At 46.9% G+C, this 19,924-nt stretch overlaps 1 protein-coding gene across 2 annotated transcripts in view; it reads left to right on the top strand.

Moving 5' to 3' along the window:
* Positions 1-19,924, top strand: part of DPP9 (dipeptidyl peptidase 9) — a 59,528-nt gene that overhangs the window by 16,658 nt on the left and 22,946 nt on the right. For both annotated transcript variants that reach the window (XM_030220174.1, XM_030220173.1), the window contains exons 6-8: positions 505-673; positions 754-867; positions 3,947-4,075. In XM_030220174.1, coding sequence (XP_030076034.1) covers positions 505-673; positions 754-867; positions 3,947-4,075 — 412 coding nt within the window. The remainder of the gene's footprint in view (positions 1-504; positions 674-753; positions 868-3,946; positions 4,076-19,924) is intronic.

The following is a 19,924-nucleotide window of genomic DNA, read 5'->3' as shown; positions in this document are numbered from 1 at the left end:
ATACAGTAGGTTAGCAAAAATGTACATCTCCTGACTTGGTGAAATATCTTCATGTCAGTAGAATATATGCCTCACTATCTGGTAAGGTTATTACTGAATTACTTGATCTTGAAGTTTCTGTATTGGCCATCAGGCACATTTTGAGCACCATTTTCTTAATATTCGAAATACTGAATATTCTGTGCTGCATAATAACCTTAAGGGGCAAGTCACAAGAACTGTTTTTGTCCTCCATCCGCTGGTAGAGGCACACAGTCTGGACTGGTCTGATAGGACTAAAGGAAAGAAAGTTATCAGGTACGGCCTAACTTTTCCATTTTGACTAGGCTGGGATCTGAGCCCATGAGTTTCAGGTTTTACCCAGACTGATGTTACAGAATATCCATTTCGCTGAGCCTTCTGTGACAACTGAAGCTTGGATTTTAAACTTCACACCCTTTTCCCCTTTGGTTTTTTGGTTATGAGCCCAGCACTGCTGTGCATTTCATTTTTTTTTTCTTTCAGATGTCTCCCATGAAGCCTGTGGAAATCAAGACTGACTGTTCAGGTCCTCGCATGGATCCTAAGATCTGTCCCGCTGACCCTGCTTTCATCTCTTTTATCAATAACAATGATCTCTGGGTAGCAAACATTGAAACTGGAGAGGAGAGGCGCCTGACCTTCTGCCACAAAGGTGAGTCACGTTTAACTCCTAATGGCCCACTCCTCACCTCCATAGATTGTCAGCTTGCTAAGCCTCTGCTCTTCCCACAGGTTTAGACAATGTGACGGAAGATCCCAGATCTGCTGGCATCGCCACTTTTGTTATCCAAGAAGAATTTGATCGCTTCACAGGATACTGGTGGTGCCCCACTGCATCCTCAGAAGGTGTGTATCAAAGCTGGCTACATCTACATTGAGATTTTTCCTGTCACAAATATCTCTCTTCGGATGCAACAGCATGTCCTATATAATAATTCTCACCTCCAATGTTCTAATGTGCCTGGGACCGTGGCTCCCTCGGAGGTGGTCTGCTAGGCAGTTTAGAATGCACTGACGTCAGTGATGTCACTGACAGCTGATTCCAAGGCAAGGGGAGGAGTAGTTTCCCTACTCCTCCCCCTGCCTGGGAAACAGCTGTCAGTGCCCCCCCCTCCTCGGCGCAACACCCAAGCCCCTGCCCTGCAAAACTGCGAGCCAGGCAGGAGGTTTCCCTACTTCTCCCCCCTGCCTACCAATCAGCTCTCAGTGCCCCCCCCCTTGGCGCAACACCCAAGCCCCTACCCCCCTCTCGACGCATCATTCGACCCTCCCCCTGGCGCATCACCAAAGCCCCTACCCCCCCCCCTCGGGCACATCAACTCCCTCGCCACCCGCAGCCGCCAGTACTAACGCTGTCCGGCCGCTGCTGCTTCCCCTTTGGAGCAGCAGCGGCCGGTACAAAAAGAAAAAAGCCAAAAAAAGATTTTTAACCTGAAACATGGCTCCGTAGACAGCCATCTGGCATTGGCTGTCGTCACTGCAGCCGCTCCTCCTCTCCCCTCCACGTCACTGCCCCTGCAGGAAGACCCCGGAGGAGCGCAGCGACGTTAAGAGGGGAGAGGAGGAGCGGCTGCAGAGATGACAGCCAATGCCAGATGGCTGTCTACGGAGCCGTGTTTCAGGTTTAAAATCTTTTTTTGGCTTTTTTCTTTTTGTACCGGCTGCTGCTGCTCAACAGGAGATGCAGCAGCAGCCGGACAGCGTTAGTATTGGCGGCTGCGGGTGGCGAGGGGGTTGATGTGCCCGAGGGGGGGGGGGTAGGGGCTGGGGTGATGCGCTGGGGGGGTAGGGGTTTGGGTGATGGGCCGAGGGGGGAGGGAGGGTCGCTGGACATGGGTGGCTGCAGGGGGAGAGGAGGGTCGCTGGACATGGATGGCTGCAGGGGGGCAGGGGAGAGGAGGGTCGCTGGACATGGGTAGCTGCAGGGGGAGAGGAGGGTTGCTGGACATGGGTGGCTGCAGGGGGGGCAGGAGGAGAGGAGAGTCGCTGGACATGGGTGGCTGCAGGGGCAGAGGAGGGTTGGTGGGGAGGGGGTCCTGAGACCAGATGGGTGGCTGCAGGGGAGACAGGAAGGACGCTGCGGGGGGGGGGGGATTACCTTGCTAGTGCCTGTTTCATTGCCTACTGAAACGGGCCTTTTATACTAGTTTATTATTATATTTTTGATGAAGGTTCAGGCAATGATAGATGGTAGATTTCCTCTTTCATGGTCTAGCAGGATTTTTTTTTCCTTTTTCTTTGTAGCAAGTTCACTATCAAATGTGTCTGTGGTCATAAGAACATAAGAATAACCTTACTCGGTCAGACCAATGGTCCATCTAGCCTAGTATCCTGCTTCCAACAGTGGCCAATCCAGGTCACAAGTACCTGGCAGAAACCCAGTTAGTAGTAACATTCCATGCTACCAATCCCAGGGCAAACAGTGGCTTCCCCCATGTCCATCTCAATAACAGACTATGGACTTTTCCTCCAGGAACTTGTCTAACCCTTTTTTAAATCCAGATATGCTAACTGCTGTTATCACATCTTCTGGTAGCTTTGATTTTATAATATCAAATGTAACAGCGTCTTAGTGTTGTATGTTGACTTAAAGTTGGGTGTTTTTTTTTTAATGCTTACCTGCCTTTCCATGTTAGCTGAAGCTAAGAAACGAGCTACCAGGCTCTCATAAAAGAAAAAGGGGAATACAGTTGAAGTCTGTAAAAGACAAGACCCTTGATAAAATCAGAATTAAACAGGCCTAGAAGGGATGAAATTGGATTCTAGATCCTAAATAAATTCTGAAGGGCTGACCAAACCAGTTGGCGTTTTGGAAGTCTTGCTCCAGGGAATAGTGAGATGTGAATGCATGGGCTGAAGTCAGCATTGTAGCTCTGCAGATCTCCTCTATGGAAACTGACCTCAAGTGAGCTACCAATGCAGCCGTGACATGACCCTCTGTAGTCAGACCAGCCTTGGTCGTAAGTAAAGGAAATGCAGTCTGCTAACCAGTTTTAAAGAGTGTTATTACCCTTGGCAGCCTCCATCCTGTTTGGGTCAAAAGAAATAAAAAAGCTGGGTGCACTTTCTATGGGGTTTAGTCCACTCCAGATAGGTGGTCAAGGATTTCCTGCAGTCCAAAGTGCGTAGTGTGCTTTCACTAGGATGGGCATGTGGCTCTGTGAAAAATTTTGTCAGAACAATTGACTGGTTAAAATGTAATTCTGACACTGCCTTATGAAGGAGCTTAGAATGCGTGCATAGAACCACTCTAATCTAGGTGTTTCCATTCTGCTTTATCTAAATAGCCACCAATAATGTCCGTCCGTTTCCCCCTCCCCCCACACCCCCCAACCCACTAAAACCCAGCCACACTGGAGCATGATCAGATATATCTGAATACTCCCAATCCCACAATCTCTCAACCAACCCCAAAGGTTCTTATGCAGCCATAACCCGTCAATGCGCATGTAAGTCTGACTTGCGTGAGAATAAAATGTATACTTTAGCTGGACTCCATGTATCGTGCGCCAGCCATCTAACAATTCGAACCTGCACATCAAATCCCTCAAACACCTTTCTGTGTCCTGTACGATACTGCCCCCTCTCTTAGAATGGTCCAATCTAGCATCAGGTACTACATTTAAAAATCTCCTCCCAGAATCACTTCCTCCTCACACACAAAATATTGAAGCTCCTACTTAATAGAGGAAAAAAAATCGGATTGGCCAGAATTCATTGTGTAGATATTGATAAAGGTCATTGACCTCCCTTGATACTTCCCTCCCGAATATTTAAAAATATTGTCATTCTGCTGCTTATCCTTGGAGAATGATGAAAACTGAGGGACATCGTAGTAATAGAAGCCACACATGATAGGTTTACAGTTTGCAATGCACTAGGTCAGTATGTGAGATAACAGCCCTGCTGGGCTTTCTCTTTTCAGGCTCCAGTGGATGGAAGACACTGAGAATCTTGTATGAGGAAGTAGATGAGTCAGAAGTAGAGGTGATTCATGTTCCTTCTCCAGCTCTGGAGGAGAGAAAAACGGACTCCTATCGCTATCCGAGGACAGGTGAGTGAAGTGCCCAAAGAGAGGCACATGATGCTATATAGTGCCAATGTCATTCCTCTCCTCAGTTCATGCCAGTAACAGGGTGGTGATAGGTTTGTGCCTAACCTCAGACTGTGAGCCCCAGACCTCCAGTTTTGGTATTTGGAAATCATTCTTAATAAGTCATTTATCTTTGAAATTCTTTAAGCTGTTCCTATGCAATCACTCAAATCTCATGGGAGCAGCCAGACAATGAGGTAATTTGAACTCCCTGGATTTGCCTGGCCTGTACTTCTATGATTGTTGTCTGATTCACTTGACTTGACCCACTGAAGTCCTGCTCGGTTCCATTGTTGTGAACAAGAGTGAGCATTCTGGTCCTCAACTGGCCAGGTTTTCTGCATAACCCAAAACAATATGCATGAAATTTGCATACACTGGAAACAGTAGGGCTATGGAGTCAGAACACCAAACCTTAGACTCCTACTGGTATTAAGCTCTGCATTTTTTGTTCTGTAGCTAGAGTACTGGTAAATACAACTTTAGATCTAGGACAAATATGTTGTAATTTTTTATTTTGAAGCTGGAGTCAGTACATTTTTACAGACTCTGACTCCACCCAAAATTGCTTCTGACTCCACAGTTTTGGGAAAAAGTGCATGTAAACCTATATAATTAGTATTTGTTATGGATGGCTGTTACCTGCAGAAAACAAGCGTTTCCACCCCTGGTGAGGTATATTGCTTAAAGAATTTCTAAGTGAATGACTTGTTAGTAGGATTTTTAATAGATGCTGCAGCAAGGTCATTCCTGGCTGTGTCTTGTATAGAGTGAGAACTGTTTTTACTGGCTGTTAGTACAGAAATTCTCATTACTTTCCCCAAGTCTGTTTTGTCAGGTGCTGTTTGACCTGTGGGTATAAATGTTATAAACCCACCAAAGATGTAGAAGTGAAGGAAGAGGATTTGAGGGAAGATTGGTGTACTATAGATTGTTTTAAATAAATAAAAAACAAGCTTCTGTGTTCAGCTTGGACATGACTGCTCCAAATATGATGTAATCTGTAGATATTCATTTGGATCTCCCATTGTAGTCAGTGTGGGATGGGCTGCTGCCCTCTCCATGGTATATACTAGAAAGAGGTTTCTTTTCAAACAATTCTAACCGGGTAACTGAGTAGTTTACTGAATAAAACCTCAGCTGAAAATGACTACTTTGCCTGTCCTGCAAAGAGAGGGTGGTACTGGCAGTCAGTGTGCAGAGATGTTATGTTGAAATTATCCTGTGTGATTTACATCACCAATCATCTATTGCAGAGCAGATGTGAAGTATACAGGTAGGAAGATGCTGATGGCAATTATAGCCCTGAATTTTCAAAGGGGAATGTCACGGGACGTTTTCCATGTGAAAATCAATTTGCAAGGTGGTTGCAGGGTTTAAAATTACCCCCTAAAAGTTACAAATAAAAAAAATATGTATTTTCCAGCCCATATCCTATATAATAAAAAGCACCTCCAGCGTTCTGAAGCTGACTCCGAGAAAGTGAAGCCTGAAGCATTCATGCTCCTGCTATATCCATCTCCTGAAATGATGTCACTACTTCCGTGTTCGTAAAGACCAATCACTGCAAGGGAACGCTGCAGAGTTTGCTAGTCAACAGAACGCGACGTCACACGCATGAGGGTGTTGTCGTCCCTCCCTCCCTTCCAGTTCCAGGCCCCCTACCTCCAAATTTTAAAAGTCAACTTCACTTACAAAGTAGGGTTTACAGCGGCCGACATCAGCAGCAGTAACAGGAGTGCAGGCTCGACCCTTCTTTCAGCTCTGGTCCCGCTCTCATTTCCTGTTTCTGCAAGGGCGGGACCAGAGTTGAGAGAGAAGGGTCGAGCCTGCATGCCTGTTACCACTGCAGCTGTCGGCTGCCGTAAACCCGAATTTGTAAGTGAAGTTGACTTTTAAAATTAGGAGGTAGGGGGCCTGGAACTGGAAGGGAGGGACGACGACACCCTCATGCGTGTGACGTCATGTTCCGAGGGGGACCCTGAAACTCGGAGGGAGAGGGGGGGCCTGGAACAGGGAGGGAGGGACGACGACACCCTCATGCGTGTGACGTCGCGTTCTGAGGGGGGGACCCTGAAACTCGGAGGGAGGGAGGGACCCTGAAACTTGGAGGGAAGGAGGGAACCTGAAACTCAGAGGGAGGGAGGCGGGACTCTGAAACTTGGAGGGAGGAACCCTGGAACTTGGAGGGAGGGAGGAAGGAGGGAACCTGAAACTCGGAGGGAGAGAGGGGGGAACCTGAAACTCGGTCCCCTGGAACTCGGAGGGAGGGAGGGGACCAGTCTCTCTCACTCTCTGTCACACAGTCACTCTCACACACGCTCAAACATACACACTCCGAGGAAAACCTTGCTAGCGCCTGTTTCATTTGTGTCAGAACAGGCCTTTTATAGTAGTTGGTCATATTACCCTTCTGAAAAGATGCTTCTTGTGTAGAAAATAACACACCACCGTATATTCTGGCTTCTGTAGTTCATGTGAATTCTGAAAAAAATATGGAGAAATGAGATCTTGACTGCTAATTTTCTTTTCTTTCCTTTCCTTTATTTGCACCAGACAAGTTCAGGACTTGTGGGTTTGTTTCTGTCTACCAGCAGAATTCTGCTGTGCCTTAATAGAACCCTGTGCAACTCAAAGAATTCAGTATTAGATGAATGTGACAAAATGGGATTTATTTGTGTTTATTGGTCAAAACGATGGAGAGTCTAGTCCATTCGCAGCTCATGGACTATCTGACTAAATTTGATATCTTACACTACTCTCAATCTGGGTTTCGTCCACAATTTAGCACCGAAACAGTCCGAGGTCCAGGGTCGTCCGTCCCCTCCCTCCTTCCCTCCAAGTTTCATATGTGCATGAAAAGGCAAGTGTCTGTCTCTGTCCCCATTCTCATATATGCACCAAGGGCAAGTCATTGTCTCTCTTTCTCTGTCTCTGTCCTGAATCTCATTTGTGCTCAAAAGGCAGGTGTCTTCCTCTGCCTCTGTCTCTGTCCTTGACCTGAGTCTCATATGAGAATCAAAGGCATGTCTCTGTCTCTCTCTCTCCCCCCTCATATTTGCACCAATGGCAGGTCTCTGCCGTCCCGAGTCTCATATATGCCGTAAAGGCATCTCTCTCTCTCCATGGGACCAAGTTTCAGGTTCCCCCCTCCCTCTCTCCCTCCGAGTTTGTTTCCCTCCTCCCTCCCTCTGAGTTTCAGGTTCCCCCTCCCTCTCTCCCTCCCTCCCAGTTCCAGGACCCACCCTCCCTTTCTCCCTCCCAGTTCCAGGGTCGTTGTCCCTCCCTTCCTCCCATTTCCAGCACCCCTCTCTTCGAATTTTAGAAGTCATCTTCACTTACCAAGTCGGGGTTACGGCGGCCGGCGGCAGCAGCGGTAACAGGCGTGTAGGCTCGGCCCTTCTTTCTCTCTCAGCTCTGGTCCCACCCTCATTTCCTGTTTCCGCAAGGGCGGGACCAGAGCTGAGAGAGAGAAGGGCCGAGCCTGCACGCCTTTTACCGCTGCTGCCGGCCGCTGTAACCCCGACTTGGTAAGTGAAGATGACTTTTAAAATTTGGAGGTAGGGGGCCTGGAACTGGGAGGGAGGAAGGGAGGGACGACGACACCCTCATGCGTGTGATGTCGCGTTCCGTTGCCTGGCATCTGTGCAGCGTTCACTTCCAGTGATTGGTCACTGCTGTTTGTGACGAACCCGGAAGTACGTGACGTCAATTCAGGAGATGGATACAGCCTTCCAGAGAGCATGAATGCTTCAAGGCTTCACTTTAACGGAGTCAGCTTCAGAACGTTGGAGGTGCTTTTTATTATATAGGATTTGTTCCCTAGTGCATTTCCTTGTTTAGCCAGCAGATGGTGACTGTCTTTTTTTAATTTTTTTTGTAAAGTTGTTACAGAAGTGACAGTTTTTGTTCCAGCCTAAACTGTGAGGTAATCTTTAGTCTCGGATAGGGAGAGGAGATCTCTTCACTGAGGCCCTGTGAGCAGTTATATTTTATAACCTGTGAGCAGCTATATTTCCTGAACTCCCCAGGTTCTACTCAGGTAGTAAGCAAATGTTTAGTTAGTTTTAATATTGATACCTGTTTGGTTTACCTGTTATTGTTGCTATATTTACACCATTTTTTCCTCTTATCGTTCACTGTTCAATTTCCTGACAATAAACCTTATTTATTGACTCTGCTGTCTTGGACTGAGTAAGAATCCTGGTGGTTTGTGTTTTGGTCTGTGGGTGCTTTCTGGGAACTGTGGGCCCAGTGTCCTTAGAAACCACCGGGGAAATAACTTGGTGTGTGAATTGTCCAGAGGCAAGTGGGACCCAACAGGCGGGTGGAAGGTTATGCCAGTGTAGAGCACGTATGCAGGTGGTAGCGGACCTGAACAGTGCTGGGACAGACCCTTTAGGAGACCACAGGGTTAACCCTTAGGTGGGCTCTAGGCATTTCGTGACAATGGTAAAGCAATGGAAAATGGTTTCTGAACTAATGCAAAAACATTTGCTGGTCATAATGTTGGCATAATGCGAAAGCAGTTGCTCAACAAGAGAAATTAGAAATTAGCAAAAATAAAGACCCTGCTTTAATGATATGGAGAAACAAATAAGGACAAGTAGCTGGACATGTTTTATGTGGCTAAAGGAAAGAAAATTAGCAGGTAGGATCTAGTTTCTCCTTCTTTGTCAAGTGCACCAGGAAAGTTCAGGATTTGTGGAATGTGAAAAAGCAGCCTTGAATATAGGAAGGGATCAGTCATGCCTGTTTTGAGAACTGAAGCTCCAAAGGTGGCTTTCTTCCACCAAAATATATACTGAAGAAATAATATTTTTAACCAGCGAGTAATAGTAGCTTTAGATGCTGTCTCGTCTTTCTCAGTCTTACCAAAGAAGATAATTTATCTGATCTACAGAAATCATTGGGTAAAGCATGAGAGATCTATTGGCATCTCACAGGTGCGAAGAGGAAAACTCTGAAGGATGGACCACTCTTCAAAAGGAAGGAAGATGCAAACTTTGATTATTTCCAGTACCTACTGGTCATATGTACCCAGGTCCACTTCTGGAGGAAGTCATTAAGGTACCCTCCTATCATCAAGCTTTGAAGAGTGGACCCACTTCATCATTAGCCAGCTCTAGGTGCATTTTTTTGAATGAGATCCCCAAAAGCTGACCTGTTAGGTCTAAAAGAGGCTTGCTTTGTTTGAAAATGTGGCCGCTGGGTATAATTAGAACAACTGGGCCTAAAGCACTTGAGGTCTTTAAATTTTTGTCTACCAGCAAAGGCCTTAGATGATACGGTATTTTTTGGACTATAAGACGCACTCCCCCCCCCCCCCCCAAATTTGGGAGGAAAATGTGGATGCGTCTTATAGTCTGAATGTAACGTACCCGCTCGCTGGGGGGGGGGGGGGGGGGGGGCCAAGGACGGTCTTAGGCCGAGGAGAGCGTTGTGACTGCATAGGGCCTCGCGCTCAAAGGGGCCCCGTGCGGCGTGCCTCAACTCCGCCCAGTGATTTTTTTGTGAGGTCCGGCTCACCCCGCTTCCTTCCGTTTGTGCACCCATGCTCCCTGTTTTGAAATCTTTAATTTACCCGAAGTCGCGGCGAACCAGCAGTAAAAGCAGCAGGCAGGCTGGCCTTCTCGTTGCTTCCCTTCCCTCTCAGCGCATCCTGCCTTCCTCTGATGTAACTTCCTTTCCGCGAGAGCGGGACGCACTGGGAGGGAAGGGAAGTGACGAGGAGGCAAGCCTGCCTGCTGCTTTTACTGCTGGTTCGCCACGACTTCGGGTATGTAAATTAAAGATTTCAAGGCAGGGAGCACGGTTGCACAAACGGAAAGTTGGGGAGCTGAGGGGCGGACAGGCAGGTGGGTGGGGGTTTGAACGAATCTCTGGACATGGGGAGGGGAGGAGAATTGCTGGACATGGAAGGGAGGGCAGGGGAGAGAGGAGAATCGTTGGACATGGATGGCAGGGGAGGACAAATTCCACTGTAGAGCCACACAGTTTGTGCAAAACTGCTGTCCCCATACAAGAGTGTTGCACAACCTGTGGTCCTCCAGCAGATCTCTGCCACACTTTTTGCTTCAAAAATTTTTTTCCTATTTTCCTCCTCTAAAACCTAGGTGCGTCTTATGGTCCGGTGTGTCTTATAGTCCGAAAAATATGGTAATTTAGGCTAAAGTCTGAGGTTTAGCCTCTCCTAAATTCTTAAGTCTTATCAAACTCATCACCAATGAGCAAGGTATCCTTAATGGATGTTTGCTTGAGACAAGATTTAAATGCCACTTCCACTATGTAGCTTCCCACTATTCCAGAACCTATGGATAGTTGTGTCCATCAACCAACTAGTGGAGATAGAGAACTGAAAACTGAGCTGAGACATCTCTCTTGGCTTCCAGTTCAGCTCCAGCAGATGGATGGACACACTTTTTAATCTCTGGTTCTGAATGATTTGCTCTTGGTCCAGTTGGTAAACTGGTCCCCAGTCAAGCTTTGTGAGTGGCTTGAGTCTGCAGAATCATATCTGTCTGTGGTGCCCTGCAAATTTACTTCCCTTCTTTAAGCTATCCCCCGTTTTCTGTAGAGTTCTCCTTCCCAACAAAACAACCTTAAAAAAAAAAAAAAAAAGATTACTGGAGAGCATGGGACAGATAATCAGTCCAGATTCTGTCTCATCTGCAGTAAGACTTGTGGAGACTGTGAGTTTGGGGGGAGCAGCCGGCAGTGGTAAGTCTGACTAAAGTTTGACTCGGAACCACTTGGAGGGCTGCAAGTTCTGCTTGGTGTACGGGGAGGGTCCTGACTCACCGCTTGGGACCATGTGGTGTTTGCATTTGTGATATTCAGGATGAATGGCGACTCCCACTGAGGCAGTTAAGCAGTGTTCCTGCGTGGGACACACTGGCCAGCATTGGGGCGTTGCAGTGCATGCAAGCTAGGAATAGTGCAGGACATGGAGGAAAACGGTCAATGGCAGTACTTTTCTGATTTGGCGCAGCGTCCGAATATGCCAGGGACTTTGGGGCTATTTTATTGGGACCGACTGGCTATGAAGAACAGCCTCTGATCACATGTGGAGCACAGCCGCCATTTTACAACCTCTACTACTACTACTATTTAGCATTTCTATAGCGCTACAAAGCGTACGCAGCGCTGTACAAATATAGAAGAAAGACAGTCCCTGCTCAAAGAGCTTACAATCTAATAGACAAAAAAAATAAAGCAAGCAAATCAATTAATGTGTAGAGGAAAGAGAGGAGGGTAGATGGAGGCGAGTGGTTACAAGTCAAAAGCAATGTTAAAGAGGTGGGCTTTCAATCTAGATTTAAAGTTGGGCAAGGATGGGGCAAGATGTAGGGGCTCAGGAAGTCTATTTCAGATGTAGAGTGCAGCGAGACAGAAGGAGCGAAGTCTGGAGTTGGCAGTAGTGGAGAAGGGAACAGACAAGAAGGATTTATCCATGGAATGGAGTGCACGGGAAGGGGTATAGGGAAGGGCGAGTGTGGAGAGATACTGGGGAGCAGCCGAGTGAGTACATTTATAGGTTAGTAGAAGAAGTTTAAACAGGATGCGAAAATGGATGGGGCGCCAGTGAAGTGACCTGAGGAGAGGGGTAGTATGAGTAAAGCGACCCTGGCGGAAGACGAGATGGGCAGCAGAGTTTTGAACCGACTGAAGAGGGGAGAGGTGACTAAGTGGGAGGCCAGCAAGAAGCAGATTGCAATAGTCTAAACGAGAGGTGACAAGGGTGTGGATAAGGGTTCTGGTAGAGTGTTCGGAAAGAAAGGGGCGGATTTTACGGATGTTGTAAAGAAAGAAACGACAGGTCTTGGCGATCTGCTGGATATGAGTAGAGAAGGAGAGAGAGGAGTTAAAGATGACACCAAGGTTACGAGCTGAAGAGACAGGGAGAATGAGAGAGCCATCAACAGAAATAGAAAATGGGGGGAGCGGGGAGGTGGGTTTGGGGGGAAAATGAGCAGCTCGGTTTTGGTCATGTTTAATTTCAGGTGGCGTTGAGACATCCAGATAGCAATGTCAGACAAGCACGCTGAAACTTTGGTTTGGATGCAAGGTGTGATAGCAAGGGTAGAAAGGTAGATTTGGGAGTCATCAGCATAGAGATGGTAGAAAAAGCCATGGGATGAGATTAATGAACCAAGAGAAGAAGTGTAGACAGAAAAGAGGAGAGGACCATGAACAGAACCCTGCGGTACGCCAACAGGCAGAGGGATAGAGGTAGAAGAGGATCCACCAGAGTGAACACTGAAGGTGCGGAGGGAGAGGTAGGAAGAGAACCAGAAAAGGACAGAGCCCTGGAATCCAAGTGAGGACAGGGTATTGAGGAGTATGCTGTGATTGACAGTGTCAAAAGCGGCGGAAAGATCAAGAAGAATGAGGATGGAATAGAGACCTCTGGATTTAGCCAGTAATAGATCATTGGAGACTTTAGTGAGCGCAGTTTCGGTTGAGTGGAGAGGGCGAAAACCAGATTGTAGTGGGTCAAGAATAGCATATGAGGAGAGAAAATCAAGGCAGCGGTGGTGAACAGCATGCTCAAGTAATTTGGAGAGAAAAGGGAGGAGGGAGATGGGTTGGTAATGGAGATGGGTTGGGACTAGTAGAGTCGAGTGAAGGCTTCTTAAGGAGAGGTGTGACCACAGCATGTTTAAAGGCAGCAGGGACAGTCGCAGTGGAAAGTGAGAGGTTGAGAATGTGACAGATAAAAGGAATAAGAGCAGGAGAGATGGCATTAAGAAGGTGGGTGGGAATGGGATCAGAGGAACAGGTAGTACATTTTGAGGAAGAAAGGAGAAGTGTAGTTTCCTCAATAGTAACTTCAGGAAAGGAGGAAAAGGAATGAGGGGAAGGAGAGAGAGGGGAACGGACTAGTAGAGGGAGAGGTGGCGAGGTAGAGAATTCAAGGTTTATCTTTTGAACCTTGTTGTGAAAGAATTCAGCAAGGGTCTGAGTTGGAGGGGGAGTTGGGGGAGGGGGCACCTTGAGGAGAGAGTTCAATGTGGTGAAGAGAAATCGAGGGTTAGAGCCAAGAGAGTTAGTCAGTTGGATATAATAATCCTGTTTGGCGCGTAAAAGAGCAGATTGGAAGGAGGTCAGCATGAACTTAAAGTGTAAGAATTCAGCAAGGGCCTGAGATTTCAGCCAGAGGCGTTCGGCAGAGCGGATACAGGAACCTAGGTAGTGCATATTAGAAGTCAGCCAAGGTTGGGGTTTTGTACGCTTTATAGGGCGGGTCATCAAAGGTGCAAGAGTGTCTAAGGCAGAGGATAGAATATTGTTGTAAGAAGAAACAGCCTCGTTGACAGACGTGGATGGTGCCACAGTAGAGAGGAGGATAGAGATGAAGGGTCAATATCATGAAGATTCCTAGAGAAATTAGATAAGATAGGATGGGACTGGGAGGGAGGAGATTTAAGTGTGAAAGTTATAAGATGGTGATCAGAGAGGAGAAGATCAGAGGCAAGGAAACTAGAGGGTGAACAGTTGGAGGAGAAGGTAAGATCAAGACACTGACCATTTTGATAAGTGGGGGAAGTGGAGCATAGTTGGAGATTAAAGGAGGATGTTAAAGCAAGTAACTTGGAAATATAAGAGTTAGAAGGATTATTAGCAGGAATATTAAAGTCACCAAGGATGAGAGAGGGGGAGGAAGGATCATGGAAGAAGACAAGCCAAGCATCAAAGTCACTGAGAAAGGATGAAAGGGACTTATCAGGGGGACGATAAATGACCGCTATTCGAAGAGGCAGAGGAGAGAAAAGGCGGATAGGGTGGACTTCAAAGGAGGAAAAACAGTGAGATTGAGGTGGAAGAAGGGGTTGAAATCTGAAGGAGGGAGAGAGAAGTAATCCAACACCGCCCCCGCGACCAGCAGGGCGAGGAGTATGTGAAAAAAGATAACTGCCATGGCAGAGGGCTGCTACTGAAGCAGAATCATCAGGGCAGAGCCAGGTTTCTGTTATGGCGAGCAGATGGAGGTGACACGAGATAAAGAGGTCATGGATATAGGGGAGTTTGTTGCAGATAGAGCGGACATTCCATAGGGCGCAAGAGAAGGGCAGAGAAGAGGAGGGGAGTAGAGGAATAGGGATGAGGTTAGAGAGGTCATGGTGCGGTCTGTAGTGTTGGGATAATGGTTGGTGAGGAGGGCCAGGATTGGGATTGATGTCACCGGCTGAGAGTAAGAGAAGGAGTAAAAGAGAGCGGAGGGGAGTAGGAGAGGTGTGGCCACGAAGGCGTCGAAGGCGAGAGGTATTTAGGTGGAAAGGGGAAGGCAAAATGGAGGGAAGAAAGAGATAAAAGCTAAGAGGGAGGAAGAGGGTAGGAGAGAAGGTGAGGTGATGAAGTCGATGGATGGGCAGTGAGTTCCTGTAGCGGATAGAGGTAGGGGGTGAGGGAAAAGATTAGGAAGGGACAGGGCCCAACAGAGCATCCAGCTGCTTTGCGATCTTTGTTTTCTCCGGAGTTTATATGCTCTTACACCAGGCCTATTGACTGAAGCAGGGACAGTAGGAGTTGCTGCATAGTGCTTCAGTTGCTTGCCTGGCTGCCCCTCTGGCTCCTAAAAGATCTCATTTAGACCACCAGGAGTGGACAGATGAGGCTCTCTGCTTCTCCCTCCTTATTTAATGTGGCCTCAATCTATTCAGACGAGCCATCATTGAAGGAGCTGTTAGAGGAGGGAGAGTGCCCTCCTAAAGAGGGGGATGACCTAAAAGTACTGAGGTTACTTGATAAATAAGGAGCTCAGTACTCTTATTTCTGAGGCACTGTCAGTGCTTTCCATTGAGGAGCTTTCTGCTTTGGCATCAGGAGTTCCATCTTCATCGATCATGAGGGGGCTTAGAGGTTCTTCTAAGGCCTTCCAGATGCATCCTGACATTCAGGACCTGATTATGGCAAAATGGGTTTCGACGTGGGGCTGAGAGTGGGAAGAGTCATTGCTCACCTCTACCTGTTGGTTCTGGAGGAGAAAGAGAAATTGTAGCTCCCTTGGACTCCCTTGTTATGGCTGTGACTAAGAAGACCACCTTGCTGGTGGAAGGGTATTTGCCCTAAAAGACCTACAGGATAGGAAGCTAGAAGGCTCACTGAAACAAGCCTTTGAAGTGGCCTCTTTGGGTCTTCAAGCAAGTGCGCTGCTCATTCTTGGCAAGAGCATGCGTGAAGTGGCCTCAGCAATCTGCAGCACAAGATCGGCACCATAACATCTAGCTGGAAGTGGGGTTGGCCTACTTGGCGGATGTTATTTATGACATCCTATGGGTTATGGCCCGCAGTATGTGTTTGGCTGTCCCTGCACGACGACAGCTCTGGTAGTGGATGCAGTATCAAAGTCACATCTAGTAAAACTATGCTTTTGGGACAATTGACTATTTGGAGAAGATCTCAGTAACTTGGTGAAAGATCTGGGGGAAACTAAGCCTCATCAGTTGCCAGAGGATAAACCGAAAGCTTCTGCTCGTCTGTTTTTAGGGGGCTGTCAATCTTAATTTTGAGATAGCAGATGGCACTGGCCTGGTTTCAGCAATATGGTCAGAAGTCCCGTTTTCAGGCACGACAGTCTTCCTTTTGTGTGGACAGGAAGTCCTCTTCTGTCTAGGGAGCCCAGTGCTTCCTGGGCTGTTCAGTGATGTGAGGCTGGTCCACTCTTCTCTTCCTCCAGTGAGAGGACGTCTTGAAGTGTTTCAGGAGGTCTGGACCAAATCATGTCAGACCAGTGGGTTATGGATATTCTTACAGAAGGTTAAAAGTTGGCGTTCTCTCACCCGATTGCTCCTTTCTTCTTGCAATCTCCTTGTCGAAAGGGAACCAAAACGGTTGAGATACAGGCCACCATAGATCTTGCTGGCAATCCGGACCATTGTTCCAGTTCCCCAGGCCGAACAGGGACAAGGCAGATCTCCGCCTACTTCATTGTCCCAAGGAAGGGAAGGCACCTTTTGTCCAGTCTTGGATCTGAACGGTGTAAACCGCTTTTGCTTGGAAATGCTAAGGGCAGTCATAGCCTCTGTTCAAGCGGGAGAATTTCTCACCACCCTTGATCTCAAGGAGACCTACTTACATATACCCTTATGGCGACTGCATCAGAGGTTTTTACGTTTTGCAGTGCTGGGCTGTCACTTCCAGTTCAGGGTTTTGCCCTTCGGTCTCACCACGGCACCAAGATAGTTTATCAAGGTTATGGTGGTGGTTGCAGCCTTCCTTCGGTGCTAAGGAATCATTGTTCACCCGCATCTCGACGACTGGTTCATTCATGTGTCGTTCTGTTCAGACAGTGTGGTGGCAACAAGCAGTTGTCCATCTTCTGCAGTCGTTGGTTTGGATGATCAGTTTTGAGAAGAGCAGACTAACTCCATTGCAGTCGCTGGCGTATCTGGGTATTCAATTCAACACAACACAACAAGGGAGAGGATCTTTCTCATGGAATTTCAGGAGGTCGAAGCTTGTTGAACAGATTTCTCTTCTCAGTCATTGCAGGTCTAGGACTATATCCAGGTTCTGGGGTCAGTGATGGAGGTGATGGAAGTGGTGCTGTGGCAAGGGCAAACAAGCAACAACTTAGTAATAAAATGTTTAAATCATAATGTGTATGTGCTTCAGCCATTGGAAAGAAACGGGCTCAGTGGGGATTAATGCCTTACTGCAGCCCTGGCCAGGGACTCATCTACTGTATGTCTTCCGTCCTTGGCCTGTGGTAATCCACGTGTTGAAAAGCAGGGTGGAATAATTCTCATAGCCCTGGATTTGCCACAGAGGCCATGGTACATAGACCTGGTTCCACTGGTGGATGGGGATTCTCTCCATCTTCTGCATGTACATGGCCTACTGATGCGAGGTCCGATGCCCCTGGAGGATCTGTGCTTCTTTGGTCTTGTGGCTTGATGTTGAAAGGGCTCGGTTGAGACAAAAAGGTTATTCTGATTTGATCACTGCTACCTTGCCTCAGGCTTCAGAAAAGCTCTACATCAATGGCATATATGAGGGTGTGGAGGACATTTGAGAGCTGGTATTCTGAGTGTGGACTTTCTCCCTTCTCTGCTCAGATCACACGTATCCTAGCGTTTCTCAAGGCAGGCCTTCAGAAAGGATTGGAATTGGGTTTTCTAAATGTTCAGGTTGCGGCTTTTGCCTGTTTTAGAGACCAACTACAGAAGACATCTGCTGCGGCTCACCCAGATATAATTCGATTTTTGCAGGGAGCAGGCCGCTTACGACATCCATTTTGTATGCCGTGTCCAGAGTGGAACCATAATTTAGTCCTTCGGGCTCTGCAGAAGCCTCCTCTTGAGCTGGAAGGCCTCCTTAAAATGTCTTGTGCTAAAGACGATGTTCCTGGTGGCTGTTGTGTCAACAAGTACAGTTTTGGAGCTACAGGCTCTCTCTTTTCAGGATCCCTTTTTCTGCTTTTTTTTTGGGGGGGGGGGGGGAGTGGGGCGGTCTCCCTGTGCAAAGTTCTACCTTCTGAAAGTGGTATCAGCATGTCATCTAAGCCAATCTGTGGAGCTTCCGCCCTTTCACAGAGAGGACGAAGAGGCTCATTGTTATTCTTTGAAACTTCTCTATATGCATAAAAACCCTTATTCGATATCTGGAAGTCACAAATGAGTTTTGGCAAATTGGACAGACTGTGTGCTTTTTGGTAAACAGAGGTTTAGCCTCATAGCTTCCAAGCCCACAATTGCTAGATGGCTGATGGCTGAAGGAGACTATCATGTTAGCTTATTTGCTTGCAGGGAAGCAGGATGGACATCGTGGTGTGCTCTGAAGCCAATTTTGGGTCTTCGTTTTTCAGGGCTGTGACGCCAGGATCCCACCCACTCTGGAGATTGCTTTTATACATTCTACAGATTCTGGAATAGTGGGAAGCTACGTAATAGAAGGATGAATTAGGTCTTGCCTGGTAATTTTCTTTCAATTAGTTCTTTCTGTTATTCCAGAGGCCTGCCCAAGGTTTTTGACATGTTTAGTCAGAGCGAAGTAACTGGCCAAATAACTGTCACCTAGCATGGTGCTTTCTGCATATCTCTTGTTCTCTACAAGTTGTCCAGAGATGAGAGAGGTCCACACATGTTTGCTCGTCTGGTTAGTGTTAGATTAGTGAGTTGTTTAAGGTTGTTGTGTTTGTTCTGAATATTATCCTTACTGCTTACCTACATAAATGCTGAGGAGCTGGACTGGATGCCAAAAGAGATATATCTCAGTTCAGTTTTCAGTTCTCTATCTCCACCTGCTGGTTGATGGACACAACTATCCCACAGGTTCTGGAATAGTCGAAAGGACTAATGGAAAGAAAATTATCAGGTAAAACCTAATTTCTCCATCCATTGATTAGTTTCTCGGCCAGAGAAACCAGCGAGCAGTAATGGTGTATGCCATACTTCTAGCAAGAACTGTTATGAGATCATAAAGGTCATCAGCCAGTATGCAAGACTTGCCTCTAAGTGAGGTTGCTGACTCAGACAAATCTAGACTCTGATCTTAGTCTAAATCCTCTGAATCCAACGAAAACAGTCTCTTGCTGCATAGGGCTTCACACTCTTATTTCTTGCTCTTAAGACATCCACTTCAACTATACCATCCTGCAGAACCTTCAAAGCGATACCACCACCTTCCAAGTTATTGTAGTATTGTTACTGACCACAGTGACCAAAGAGTCCATCTTCAGCTGCAGAAACCATTCTTTCTCAGCTGGAAGCAGAAATTACAATTTTGACACAGCCCTGCCTAGTTTAAAACCTGCATTGGGGGAGTCCCATTTAGAATAGCTCCATGAATCAGGAAGGTTTTTGGTGGACCCTTATGACCTTGCATAATGGAATCCACCTACAGTGAAGGGGGCTGAGAAGATGTTGAAATATCCAAGGCTTCCAAAAACTGAGTAATTAAGAGTAGGAGTTCTTTTTTTAAATAACCTAAAGATCTTAGGGTCCATCTCCCTCCTTGGGAGGAAGCTATCTGTCCTTTAGGAGCTCTGGGAATAATTGAAGGAGCTTACTACAAGACCCCTGAATGTAAGGACTCTGTTACAAAAATTTAGGCTGTTCCAAACAGATCCTTTTTGGAGGTACTGTGTCAGAGGGAGACAATCTGAAACTGATTTCTCTTCAACAAATAAGCTTGATGGATGACAAAATTAAAATCTGGAGAGAACACCCTCTATAAAAAGTAATCCCAAAGTGCCTGCTTGTTAGAAATAAGGCACTTCAGATATCACTGTTGTTCTTCTTAGGTGAGGAAGCAACTTCCCATTTAATAACCTTTTCTAGGAGAAAAGGAGAAGACAGCGGTGAACAAGAGGGCTAGAAAGGGAGGGAGGGAGAAGAACTTGGACTCTTCCTAGCATCATCCTTGCTGCAGATCCGATTCAATTGTTTTACGCCTCTTTTTTGTTTTTCCATTTTGTTTTTGTAATGGAGTATAAAACCTCAGTACCCTTCTGCCCATCTGATCTCCAATTCTTCAGCTCGGTCAGAAGCTGCCTCGGTAACCAGTCCAGAAGCTGCATGGTCTGATCATCCGCTGGAGACAGAGGGATACTCAAAGCACACAGAAATTCTTCCAACTAGGGCAAATGCAGTTCTTACCAGCAAATGCCCTCTGAGACAGCCCCACCTTTCCTTTCAGTCACTACTCTTCTGACAGCAAGTGTTTTCTTTAGCAAACAAGGCAGAAGAAGAAATGGAGAGCCTCTAGGGGGTAAGGGGAGACATCGAGCATCATCAGTTATACCCCCAAAGGACCAATTATTTTGCAATATCAGCAACCTTTCTCCACAGAAATTCACTGGTCCTA

This window comes from Microcaecilia unicolor, chromosome 11 (genome assembly GCF_901765095.1).
Source record: "Microcaecilia unicolor chromosome 11, aMicUni1.1, whole genome shotgun sequence".
Taxonomy (NCBI): Eukaryota; Metazoa; Chordata; class Amphibia; order Gymnophiona; family Siphonopidae; genus Microcaecilia; species Microcaecilia unicolor.
The sequence above is the reverse complement of the archived record's forward strand: the minus strand, read 5'-3'. Positions and strand labels throughout refer to the sequence as shown.